The following is a 13,123-nucleotide window of genomic DNA, read 5'->3' on the forward strand; positions in this document are numbered from 1 at the left end:
CTGCAAATGTCTGGGGACTGAGGAGACAAGTTGGTCAAGTTTAGGAATAGTGATGTTGTCCCATTCTTGTCTAATACAGCCTTCTAGTTGCTCAACTGTCTTAGGTCTTCTTTGTCGCATCTTTCTCTCTATGGTGCACCATATGTTTTATATGGGTGAAAGATCTGGACTGCAGGCTGGCCATTTCAATTCCCGGATCCCATTTCCCTCAAGCAACCCCATACCATCAGAGATGCAGGCTTCTGAACTGAGCACTGATAACAACTTGGGTTGTCCTTGTCCTCTTTAGTCCGGATGACATGGCATCCCAGTTTTTCAAAAAGAAATTCAATTTGTAACGTCTGACCACAGAACAGTTTTCAACTTTGCCACAGTCCATTTTAAATGAGCCTTGGCCCAGAGAAAATGTCTGAGCTTCTGGATCATGTTTAGATATGGCTCTTTTTTTGGCATTTAGAGTTTTAGCCGACAGCGGCAAATGGCACGGTGGATTGTGTTCATTGACAGTGTTTTCTGGAAGTATTCCTGAACCCATGTTGTGATTTCCATTACAGTAGCATTCCTGTAAGTGATGCAGTGCCGTCTAAGGACCCGAAGATCACGGGCATCCAGTATGGTTTTCTGGCCTTGACTCTTAGGCACAGAGATTGTTCCAGATTCTCTGAATCTTTGGATGATATCATGCACTGTAGATGATGATAACTTCAAAATCTTTGCAATTTTCTCTGAGAAACTCCTTTCTGATGTTGCTCCACTATTTTTTTGCCGCAGCATTGGGGGAACTGGTGATCCTCTGCCCATCTTGACTTCTAAAAGACAATGCCACTATGAGAGACTCTTTTCATACCCAATCATGTTGCCAATTTTGAATGAAATTCCAATTTTTTGAAATGTGTAGCTCTCATGAAATCCAAAATGAGCCAATATTTGGCATGGCATTTCAAAATGTCTCACTTTCAACATTTGATATGTTATCTATATCAAATTATGAATAAAATATAAGTTTATGAGATTATTTAATTATTTTACTCACAATTTGTACAGTGTCCCAACTTTTTTGGAATCAGAAAAACATGAAAAGGCAAAAATAGCGCAATTTCTGTTTTAATCAGACATCCATTTTTTATGTTTTTATCAAACTGTATATAAAGATGATTCTCAACTGTTATAAAAGATGTAACAGAATGATTTGATATACCATTTTACTTTAGCCAAAATGTGTGTAAAATGGCCATAAACAGGATTTCCCATTATAAACAATGTATCTATAAATGTATTTTTGGGGCAACATATAATGAAAAAAATAAGAGAAAAATGAGAGTAATCATTGGCAAGATTTTCATAATAATATATCATATTTCATATAGCAATATTCAAATACAATTTATTTCCCTATTAATTTGTTGTTTCTCCCAAAATGCCTAATAAACATGTTTTAAGTCCTGGTGTCCTCTACAGTGAACTTGATCATGAACATGAATATCAAAACAGAAAGTCATTTTTTTATTTGAAACCCCATAACATTTTTCTGAGATGTTGATTTATAACAAACAATTTGAGAACTAGTCAGATATAAATGAGCATCACAAAATATGATCATATTTCCATAAGAGTGTTAAATTTGATCACTAAATTAATGTTAGCCATTTTTAAGACCAAGGAAAGGGAGTAGTCATAGTGAAACTTCCAGTCATTTGGTATCTATGATGAGCCCTGAATGTGCTCTTTACAGGACATCCAGAATTTAAACTGTGACCTATGTGAGCTCTCAGAGAAATCAGTAAAACTAATGGATAAAACTCCATTGCTGGTAGATAAGTGGATATATATATAACACATACATAAAATTTTGTGTATATATAATATGTATGTGCATATGTATGTATGCATGTATGTGTGTGTGTGTGTGAAGTCAACTGAATTTCATGACAGTTCAGTTCATTATCATTTATTATCATTATCAGAGTCAATTGTTCATTATATAAGTAAACATACCTGTAAAAATGACCAAACAATATTAATTCCAGTGCCTTCAATTAAATGAAAAACTTAGTTAGAAATCTATCTATCTATCTATCTATCTATCTATCTATCTATCTATCTATCTATCTATCTATCTATCTATATTTATATATATATATATATATATATATATATATATATATATATATATATCTATCTATCTATCTATCTATCTATATTTATATATATATATATATATATATATATATATATATATATATATATATATATATATATCATATACACACACACAAATATATGAAAACATGCTAATTCAGCATTTTAAGTACTAGGCATCTTTTTTCTCCATTTTTTTCACCTTTACTCACTGTCATTTATTACCATATGTGAGAAGATTACGACTCAAATCCAGCCCCCTCAAAATCATCTTTCATGCAAGACTTTTCAAAAGCTCTATTTGAGAGGAGTATTTCCATGACAACAGGACTGGATTAGGTTTTTAAAAAAAAATACTTGCACCAATTGCAATTGTGAAGACCCTTGATTCTCTCAAAGGCACTTGATGATTTCTGAGGGGAGTGAGCAGAGGGTGACTGAAAAAGAAACACAAAGGAAAACCGAAGCACTGCGATTCTGGGGGGGGGGGAAATTGAGCACTGTATTTACATGTGTCTTTTTAAATGTGGTTTCCATTTAGACTTTCTATAAAAACAAAAACCTCAAAAGCTTTTGTCATACAGAATAATTTTTTATCGGAAAAGGTGAAAATGTTCCATTTTCCTTTCGGTTCTGCCTTCTCACCTCCATTCTCTAACAACATAATCAGGCAGCGTGCAACAGACTCATGAATAGGATAATGAGGGGAACCTGCTTAGCTTCCAAGTTAGTTGGCAGTCCTGTTAGTGCTTCCTTTCACACTATATAGAACCATTCAGTGCAACTGAGGATGTAACTGTCATCAGATATATATATTTTAAAATGCATGCAAACATAGGTACACACAATTCTATAGCTGGATGCTATATTCCATGTAAGAAAAACAGACATCCACCACACAATAGATACTTTAAGCAAAATGTAAGCATTATTTATTTATTTATTATTATTATAGAAGGAGAAAACTATTGGTGGATTATTCAGAATGGAAGAAATTCAAAATAACCATCAATTGGCCTCGGTCTGGGGCTCCACGCAAGATCTTGCCTCATGGGGTAAGGATGATGATGAGAAAAGTGAGGGATCAGTCCAGAACTAAATGGGAGTAGCTTGTTAATTATCTTAAAGCAGTTGGGACCACAGTCACCAAGCAAAACATTAGGTAACACGCTACGTCGCAATGGACTGAAATCCTGCAACGCCAGCAAGGTCCAGCTGCTCAAGAAGGCACATGTACAGGCCTGTTTAAAGTTTGCCAAAGAACATCTTAATTGAAGGCTTGAGACAAAGTGCTGTGGTTAGATGAGACCAAAACTGAGCTCTTTGGCATTAAGTCGACTTGCCGTGTTTGGAGGGAGAGAAATGCTGACTATGACCGCAAGATCACCATCCATGTGTTTTTGAAGAAATGTACGGAAAAATCAATTAAAGATGTAATCAAACAGACAATGAACACTATAAACATCAATTACTATATGATGAAATCAAACTTATAGCAACATTTGGTAGTTCTGTATGGTGTTTCAGTGTTGGCATCATCTGAGGTCCTCTGAGGGGTTGGCATCATCTATTCCCAGGCGTTCTGGATTCAGACTGAAGCTTGTGTAAATCCTAGTTGACAACAGAGAAACAAATAATTAGAGAAACAATAAAAGAAATAATTAGCATAGCTACTGTTCCGACCAAGTAAAATTAATTTGTTTAACCCAAGCTAAAGAATAGTAATGTGCATTTGATCAGATATAACTGCAGTTCAAGATTATGAAATGCTTTATTTGAATGCTTAGCCAAAGAAATGTGTCTTAAATTAAAAATTTTTAATAAACTTACAAAAAAAATTACAGACTCACAAAATCAGCAGGGGAGCAAATAAATATTTTCCCCACTGTACCTTTTAGGATCAAAAATATTATTATTATTATTATTATTTTGATCTGTGAGATAACAACATCAAAATTACTGTGAATCCACCGCAGACACCTGTACCCAGATAATACTTCTTTGGAAAGGCAATGACCTGTGCAATTACCCAGAAGGCCATGCAGTGGGCTAGAAAATAAGGTCAAGAACAGTAAATCTTAAACTGAAGTGTTAAGCATGACCGATTCGGAAATGAAAAATTGACTGTTTACTAATGTCTTCCAAATGTTTGCACGATTAATGAGGAAAGGTCACCCATTCAATTGATACATTAACGGCTAGTTTAAGATGTAAAGGAAACTGAACTTCTATAGTATTAATTAAAAATAAACTGACATTAGGAATCAATCTCTTGCTCTCCTTATGCATGTTAACACAATTCAGCACAATTCTTTGATTTCAGTTTAATAAGAAATAACTGAAGTCACAGAAAATCACTGTTTCCACAACTCACTTATATTACACTGCTCATTTATATCACATTCCTCACTTATATTACACTGTTTACTTAAATTACTCACTTATATTACACTGCTCCCTATTATCCATATGCATCATTGCTCCGTCGTGTTTGATGCATGATGCATGTCGGTGACACCTGTAGCCTATCCTTTTTCTCTGCTCATACCACGTCCTCGAAAATCCTCATTTATACGGCTTCCCACCCTTTGTACATACTTGTTTGATGTTTAAATCTGGTCTTGGTTGTCCTAATTCTTTAACTGGTAATTTATCTTTATTGCTACGACAAAAGAATGGTATTTCTTTCAATGACATGATAGAATTAATCTGCGCTGTGGTAACATTCGCCTTGATGTCGATCAAGTTCAGTTGGCAAAGGCATAGCTGTCCCTATCTCTATGTTTTTTTTTTTCACTTTTGATAAAGATATTAAAGTAGTTTTTCTAGTTGTTAAATTAAAAATTGTTTTTAAATATTATTGGATGTCACTGTTCCCACCAGTCGTTTCTCAAGTTAAGGTTATGCCAGTCGCCCTAATGGAGAAACCACCACTGGTACTGAGTAATAATTACTCAGGTTGGATTGGGGTTTGGTTTAGGCTTGCTTGCATTTAATTATGCAGAATTTATTGTTTCATGTAACGTGTAACAAGAACACCTTAAAATAAATTGTTTTCTCTGTATAGTATAAAACACTATATAAATAAAGGTGACTTGACTGAATGTGTAGATGGGACTTCATCTTGGAAATTACTGTTTTTGTTTTAGAACATTTATATTTTTATGTATATACAGGGGCCAAGCACAAAGGGTGCTTAGGCACCTATTGTGTTTGTTAAATTTCTTATTACTCTTCTGCTTCTTCATCTTCTTTTTTTCCATTCTTGAAGTCTATGGCAGCCATTACTTCAGGGAAATTTATTACATTTGGCACACACAGACAGTCTTAATATTAACCATAGCAAATTTGGTGTATGTATCAAACTCTCTAGCATCACCAATTGTCCAAATTTGCACTCATATTTCTGGTAAAAAAGCATCAATATAATAAAAAATACTGTCACTACACAGAAGAAGACCTAAGGAAGAGAGACAGGTAAGTAATATTTCCTTATATTTATAATATAGTCTGTCTACAGCTATGATAATGCATGAGATTCGGACTCTGGGAGGTCTGTGACAAAGTCGACTCCCATGTGGGACCTGGGCCGGCATGGTATGGGAAGTTGTACCAGTTCTCCTTGAGGCAGGTGATGGGGACACTTGATGGCACAGAATGAGCCTCCTTGGACTAAATTATCAACTTCTCTAGCCATATTGGGCCACCAGTAGTGGGTTTTGGGGAGCGAGAGGGTTTGCTGGCTGCCTGGATGTCCAGAGCCTGGAGAAGAGTGCAGTAGTGCAGTCCAGAAGAGTATTGCAGAGAGTGGATGGAACATAGGTTTTCCCTTCATTGAGTGACCAATGGATGAGGCCTACAATGATGGCTGGATGGAGAATGATCTCAGAGAATAGTGATCGTTCGGTGGATTGATGGAGACGCACAGGGTATTTAGTATTCACATTTTAGTATTCTTGGTTCCTGGATGGTAGGTAACAGAACTGAAAACAGGAGAAGAACAGCGCCAACCGTCCCTGACAAGGATTTAAGCGTTCAGCCTGCCTAAGACACTCCATACTCAGAGGGAATGATGTGAGTTTCAGTGGGTTCAGGGTTCTCTATGGAGGTAGTACATATGGGAAGATGAGGTGGCAGTGGAGAAGTTTTGATGATGCAATTCTGGAAACAGTACTCACTCTTGTGAAAAACTTCATTGGTGGTCCAGTTAATAATGGGAGAATGTAGGGCTAACCACGGCGTCCCAGGATGATCTCCAGATCTTCAGAAAGCTAAAGGGACAATTAAATGGGTGGGGATTCTCTATCCATCAACATAAGAAACAACAAACTCACAAAAACTTTCTTTATGTAATAATTTATATAAATCTAGTAATTTGGTTGATGACCAAACAGATTTCAGATTATGAAGCTCATACTGAGCAAGAGATAAGCAAACACTTAGAATGTGAAAATTAAGAATGAAAATATAGGTAATTAAAAATAAATTATCCCCTTTTATTATATTTTATCTTTCTTGTTTTATGGGAGTATAGTTTAAAAACTTAAAGAAACAGATCAACAAAAATTTTCAATTATTAAATTACCTATCTTATTGTTGAAAAATATCCTTAAAGTGAGATTATACTTTTCCTTGACATTTTACTTGCACTTAATAAGGAGGCAAGAAAATTAAGGAAAGAAAAACTGAAGTAAGCTGAACAAACTTATGCAAAATTTAAAGAGTATCTACTTGCTTTCAACTTTAGCTTAAAAACCATAATAGTTTTTTATTATTATTATTGCTTCACTTTTACCATGAAACATTCTTCTTTAATTATATATTGGTCCAATTTGAATATATTTTCAGTGAAAAAAATAAATAAAAATCACTTCTGCCCATGATATTAAAAGTAATATCTGTAATAATAACGGTTGCATCAGAAATTAACATTAAAAATATCATGCAAATATATATATATATATATATATATATATATATATATATATATATATATATATATATATATATATATATCCAATATAACAAATATCATTCATTGGTTAAAGCCATGGGAAACGGAGTTCAGCTTTGGTGGGAATTAAAGAGAGGTTTCTGGAATGCTTCGTTAGAGGTTAAATTGTTTCAGGTGGCTGTTAACATGTTACAGTGACAAAGTAAGTCCCACAGTGCAAAACATCAAAACAAACTCCATGTTTAAACATCTTCTGTTGCCATTTCCTGCTAACTTGTGGACTACACTGTTTTGAGATGAAATGTCCCCAAGCATTCCAAAGCTTGGATTTCCATTTTGCCAATTTCTGCAACAACCTCACTACTGGGATTGAAGCCTCTGCCTGCTTTCCCTTATCTCCAATAAACAGACATGGGAGCTTCACGCTGATTCCTGCCTATAACGAGGAGGTGATGTGTCTTCATGTGTCAGTACTGATTTCACAAGACAGCCTTCAGCTAAAGCCTCTTAAGGCTTCAGTAAGTGAGTCTGCAACCATCCCTGTGCAAATCACTGATTTTATTCATGCAGGAAACTGAACAACAGCATAGATTAGATTTCATAATTTGACTTAGCCCCTTATACTTGGACATTGTGAAACAGCATCTGGGGAGTACACTCTTAAAAATAACGGTGCATCATGATGCCCTAGAAGAACCTTTTTGTCTAAATGGTTCCGTAAAAAACCTTTAACATCTGAAGAGCCTTCCTGTTTCACAAATGGTTCTTTGTGGTGAAAGGTTCTTCAGATAATAAAAAGGTAAAAAAGAGATGTTTCTTTAAAAATCTTTGACTGAATGGTTCTTTGTCGAACCAAAAATAGTTCTTCTAATCTATGGCCTTTTGAAGCATTTTTTTTTAATAATCATAATCTTAATGTTACCCCAGTAAATTTAAAGAGAAAAGCAGAAAAAAATATTATTATTATTTTGTAAATTGACCTCGGTAAATGTAAAGAGAAAGGGAATACAATATTGTAATTATAATTATTATTATTATTTCACATTATACAATTATTTACATCTCCATGGGAAAATCGACTTTCAATTAACTGGTTTAAAATGTACGATTCACTCGAGAACTGGACCGATTCAGTCAAACCAATTTAAATTGATTCATTTACAAGATCCGATTCAATAGAGCCATTTGTTCACTTCATGAATGAATTTCATTCAACGTCGAGAAGGGCAGTCAACGTGGAAATGGATTAAGCTGTGCAGTTCTTTACTGGGTAATTCTGCGGTCTGTAACAAGTTTAAGGTAAATATAAAGAATTTGTAGTTAATTTAACCACTTCAAGTGTCAGAAATAATACATATATTTATTACTCCGCCTATATTTTGGAGAATCCAATTAAGTTTTTGAAACTCAATCAAAGGTAAGTTAACGTTACCCCAGTTTGCTGGAGATGTCAACTTCTACAATACACCCCTAAAAATAATGAATAAATAAACTTGTATTTAACTTCAACTCTATTTGTTATCTCCACACTGTAAACAAACGAAGTCGCGGCCCGCTATTAAATTCACCTTCTGACAGAGAGAGAGCGTGAATACCCGTATCATACCATTAGCCTACTTCTAGTATCTATCTTAAGTAAACTATCTTAAGTGAATTACTGAAGAAACACCTGCTCCCCTCTTTCGTCATTCTTCCTCGATTTTCTCATCAGAACTATCTTCTGCTCATCTAGGGGCAACGAGTCTGTGGAGCTGTTTTTTAGAGCAGACAAAGTGTCTTTTGTTGCCTGTGTCGTGCTTAAGCGGCGGGAAAGGCCCGAGGCGCAGAATTTGTGCGCTCAAAGAGCTCTCTTGTCAAGTGGGATAGCATTGATGAGTCCTTAGATTGCAAAGAGCTGCTGCCTTATTTAACCAATTTGCCCCATCTGCCCCAGTTTGACCGACAATATCACTCTTGTGTTTTACAGCTTTGGAAAAATAACTTCTAGGGAGTCTTTCTTCTTTTCCCAGAAGGACATTTCTTGGCCTTGTTGACCATGATTTAGCCTGATGTTCCTTCTTATGTTATTTTGGTAACATTACAAGACACTGTGTTCTTTTGAAATATTCACTGCATTACGGTATAAAATGACACTTTGTATTACAGATATCGGTAATCAATTTAAAGTAAGGGTTTCCAAACACTTCCTCCATCTGATCTCAGTTGTTAGTGATGGAAGGAAGGGGTATGGTTTTGACTGAGCTACTCAGCTCTCTAACCTGTGCAAGTGATAAATGACTGATATTTTATCATCAAAAAACAACCACACAGACTGCGCATCACTGACAATGGATCTGGAAAAACAGTAAATAAGGCAATTAGTGAATGAATATTAGATTCCCTTTGTACCTTTACTGTGATATTTCTAGATTTTTATTTTATTTAGCTAGTAAAATTACATCCATGTTCATGTTCCTCTCTGTGTGTTAGGTGAACCATGAGTGCCAGAAACCGATCTTGCTCTTCGTCCATTCTCCCAGCATGCAGTTCATCATCTTTTACCCGACAGCCTTCTCGTGTGTTGATAGTAGATGCTTCGCCACCCTGGTGGTCAGAGACATGTACTATTCTGTGTCAGGCCATAGAGAATTTCTTTTTTCTTGCCAGCAGTCTGGCGGGACCTGCTCGTCTGCCACTGCTAAGCGTCTTTGCCATCAGTGTACAGCTGGAGTGTCTCTTACCCTTTGTGGTGAGGATAAGTATGAGTGTATTTACACTGATGTTTGACTAGGTGCTGTACAGTAGGTTGGTTTTTAATAGACAAATAAAAATATTTATCTCTCTTCTGATGTCTTCCTTTAACCTTTTCATTCTCATTCTCTTCACTAGCAAGTTAAGGGCAATTTGACACGTCTGCTGTCCTGTATAGAGGAGCTGCGTTCTCTGCCTCAAGAGGGCTGCATTCGGCAACGAGGTGCACTTCTTAAACAGGCAGTGCTGGACAGCCTGCAGCAGTTTAAACAATACATGTGTCATACAGCTCATGGGGACTTCAACAGCAACTGTGTGGAGGTGAGAATATTCACAGCCTAAACTAAAAGTGCTTTCCATTCCTTACCTGGAAAGAAAATTATTTTGGCATGTTCACCAAAGGTATTTTTTTTTAATTAAAGCTGCATTCCGTAACTTTTTTGGGTTAAAAATGTTCCAAAATAAATATTAGAGCAAGTACATAACCAGCCACTGTTCAAGACTATCGCCTTACTTTAGCCCGATTTACAACAGTTAATTTAAAATAATGTTTTCTAATTTGAGTGGTAAGGGTAGGTTTTCTTGGGAAATTTGACAATGGAACTTCATCGTTGTCACATCTGTAAACGTAGAGAAGTTTTCCTTGCTACTAGGCTATCGCATGTGAGGATCCTGCAATGTGGTGGATTATTTAATTATAGCTTATTCCCACAGCAGCTGGAATAATTTAATGTCAAAAAATCATTTTGATGGTGGATTGTAATCAAGAAAGATTATATGAAACATGTTGATTAAATTAAATTATATTCCAGTTTTAAATGTGCTTCTGATTACAGATAGCCTGGGTTTACACAAGATGTGTATCTTAATTCAACCAGTTCGGTGGGAGCATAGTTTGCTTTTTGGGTTAAAATAATTTCTTAATATGAAATTCAAATGATGTGATAGATATTAGACTGTAGAGAAATTGAAATCTACATGCTAATACACACCATACTCATAGTCATACAATGATGATGTTGTTAACATTAATTATTAGAGAATAAAGTAATAACAATATGTCACGCTGTCTGGTCTCTGTTTCCCTGAGTCTCCACTAGTGGTCTCACTTCCCCATAGGCACCTCACCGTAGGCACTACAATTCCCACAAAGCCTTGTCCCTTCATCACAGTAATTGCACTCCTGTTAATTGCACTCAGGTGTCTTCACTTGTTAGTCATTATCCTCCCTATATTTACCAGTCCTTTTCTGTTTGTCTGGATGGAGTCCTTTCTTTTCGTCACCCAGTTTCCTCTTCTTCCAAGTTCTTGTTCCCGTTCCTTTTCCTGTTTATTTATTTGTTTGTTTGTTTGGATGGATTTTTGGTTTTGACCCCTGCTTGTTTGATTTCTCTTTGGATTACCCATTAAAACCCTACTGCTATTGGATCTCTCTTCTCCTGCGTTTTACCGGGTCTCCGATCGTAACAGAAGGACTCCATCAATGTCGAGATCCAGCGGTGTGGGACTTCATTCCCATTCCCCAGCCAGTATGGTGGAGCGGAGGGCGAAATATTTAAAATTAACCACCCTCCGCCAAGAGGGCAGTGAGGTGGGTGCCATGGCACAAATGTTCTGGTCCCTAGCTGAGGGGATGGGATATAATGATGCGGCCCTAAAGGACACTTTCAACACCCGGCTGGATGACCCGGTTCCTCGAATTGAAATGGAGCAGATGGACGCCTATAATTTCTGGGAGTTTGTATTTTATTTACAACATCGGTCTCCGTGGAATACCCCAGCCACACCTGTCTCACTTCTTGTCTCTGTTTCCCCATTTTACCTGGCCCTCCGTCCCTCCCCCTGGTCCTCCGCCACTCCACCTCCCTCCTGGTCTCTGTGTTCCTTGGTCTCTTCTTGGGTTCGGGTGGAGCATCTGGTAGCTGCTCCATGGAGGAGGGGGTAATGTCACGCTGTCTGGTCTGTTTCCCAAGGTCTCCACTTGTGGTCTCACTTCCCCATAGGCACCTCACTGTAGGCACTACAATTTCTACAAAGCCTTGTCCCTTCATCAGAGTAATTGCATTCCTGTTAATTGCACTCAGGTGTCTTCACTTGTTAGTCATTATCCTCCCTATATTTACCAGTCCCTTTCTGTTTGTCTGGATGTAGTCCTTTCATTCCGTCACCCAGTTCCTCGCCTTCCGAGTTTCCTCGTCTTCCGAGTTTCCTGTTCCAGTTCCTATTTCCTGTTCCTTCCCTGTTTGTTTGTTGTTTGGATGGATTTATGGTTTTGACCCCTGCCTGTTGGATTCTGATTTTGATTACCCATTAAATACCACACTGCGTTTGGATCTCTCGTCTCCTGTTTCTCTCTTGGTTCTAATTGTAACACAATAACAATAGTTTGCATGGTTTGATGTGATATGAGCTAATCGATCGTTAGATTAAATTAATATTGGAAGTGCGATTTATTGTAATCCTTTTTTCCTCAGTTGATCAGAACAAAACATGGCAGACTTGTTACTTACTTGTTCATATGACAATATATTGTGAAAATTCTTATTTAGGTGATATATTCCAAGACGTAGGCTAGAATCTTTGATTACTAAATACAGTGAATATCCACACTGGTCCGTTGACTGACAGCTACACATTCACTTCAAAACAGCTTTAAATATAGATGAATCTCATGAAGAAGTTACTGTATATTTGGTCACATTTTAAAGCAAACATTAAGAACGAAAAATAAACCTACTAGTAGGACCCTTAAATTTTTTGTAATTGCGAAAGTGAAATTTAGATTTAATATATATCCATCCATCCATCATCTTCCGCTTGGCCAGGTCGCAGGGGCAACAGTCTAAGCAGAGACGCCCAGACTTCCCTCTCCCTAGCCACTTCTTCCAGCTCTTCCGGGGGGACCCCGAGGCATTCCCAGAGAGACATGGTCCCTCCAGCGTGTCCTAGGTCTTCCCTGGGGCCTCCTCCCAGTGAGACGTGCCTGGAACACCTCCCTGGGAAGGCGTCCAGGAGGTATCCGAAATAGATGCCAGAGCCACTGGCTCTCACATCCTCTCGATGTGGAGGAGCAACGGCTCTACTCTGAGCTCCTCCGGAGTGACAAGCTTCTCACCCTATCTCTAGACGGAGAAAGCTCATTTCGGCCGGCTGTATCCTGGGATCTTGTCCTTTCGGTCATGACCCACAACTGATGACCATAGGTGAGAGTAGGAACGTGGATTGACCGGTAAATCGAGAGCTTTGCCATACAGCTCAGCTCCTCCTTCACCACGACAGACCACCGCATTTCTGCAGAAG

At 37.3% G+C, this 13,123-nt stretch overlaps 1 protein-coding gene and 1 long non-coding RNA gene across 3 annotated transcripts in view; one reads left to right on the forward strand and one right to left on the reverse strand.

The window, feature by feature from the left end:
• Nucleotides 1-3,048: 3,048 nt before the first annotated feature.
• LOC127961726 (uncharacterized) lies at nucleotides 3,049-9,604 on the reverse strand. Its single transcript, XR_008154496.1, has 2 exons — nucleotides 8,763-9,604; nucleotides 3,049-6,410 (listed from the first exon to the last, which is right to left on the reverse strand). It is a non-coding gene; the product is annotated as an uncharacterized LOC127961726 (long non-coding RNA).
• m1ap (meiosis 1 associated protein) overlaps nucleotides 7,340-13,123 on the forward strand; it is a 103,324-nt gene continuing 97,540 nt past the window's right edge. Inside the window, exons 1-3 of one of the 2 annotated variants that reach the window (XM_052560948.1) lie at nucleotides 7,340-7,615; nucleotides 9,563-9,821; nucleotides 9,962-10,144. In XM_052560948.1, the coding sequence (XP_052416908.1) occupies nucleotides 9,570-9,821; nucleotides 9,962-10,144 (435 nt within the window). In that variant the 5' untranslated portion in view covers nucleotides 7,340-7,615; nucleotides 9,563-9,569. Of the gene's footprint in view, nucleotides 7,616-8,280; nucleotides 8,393-9,562; nucleotides 9,822-9,961; nucleotides 10,145-13,123 lie in introns of those variants that run through there. The other variant, XM_052560949.1, reaches the window with a different exon arrangement.

This window comes from Carassius gibelio, chromosome B7, assembly GCF_023724105.1.
Source record: "Carassius gibelio isolate Cgi1373 ecotype wild population from Czech Republic chromosome B7, carGib1.2-hapl.c, whole genome shotgun sequence".
NCBI classification, from domain to species: Eukaryota; Metazoa; Chordata; class Actinopteri; order Cypriniformes; family Cyprinidae; genus Carassius; species Carassius gibelio.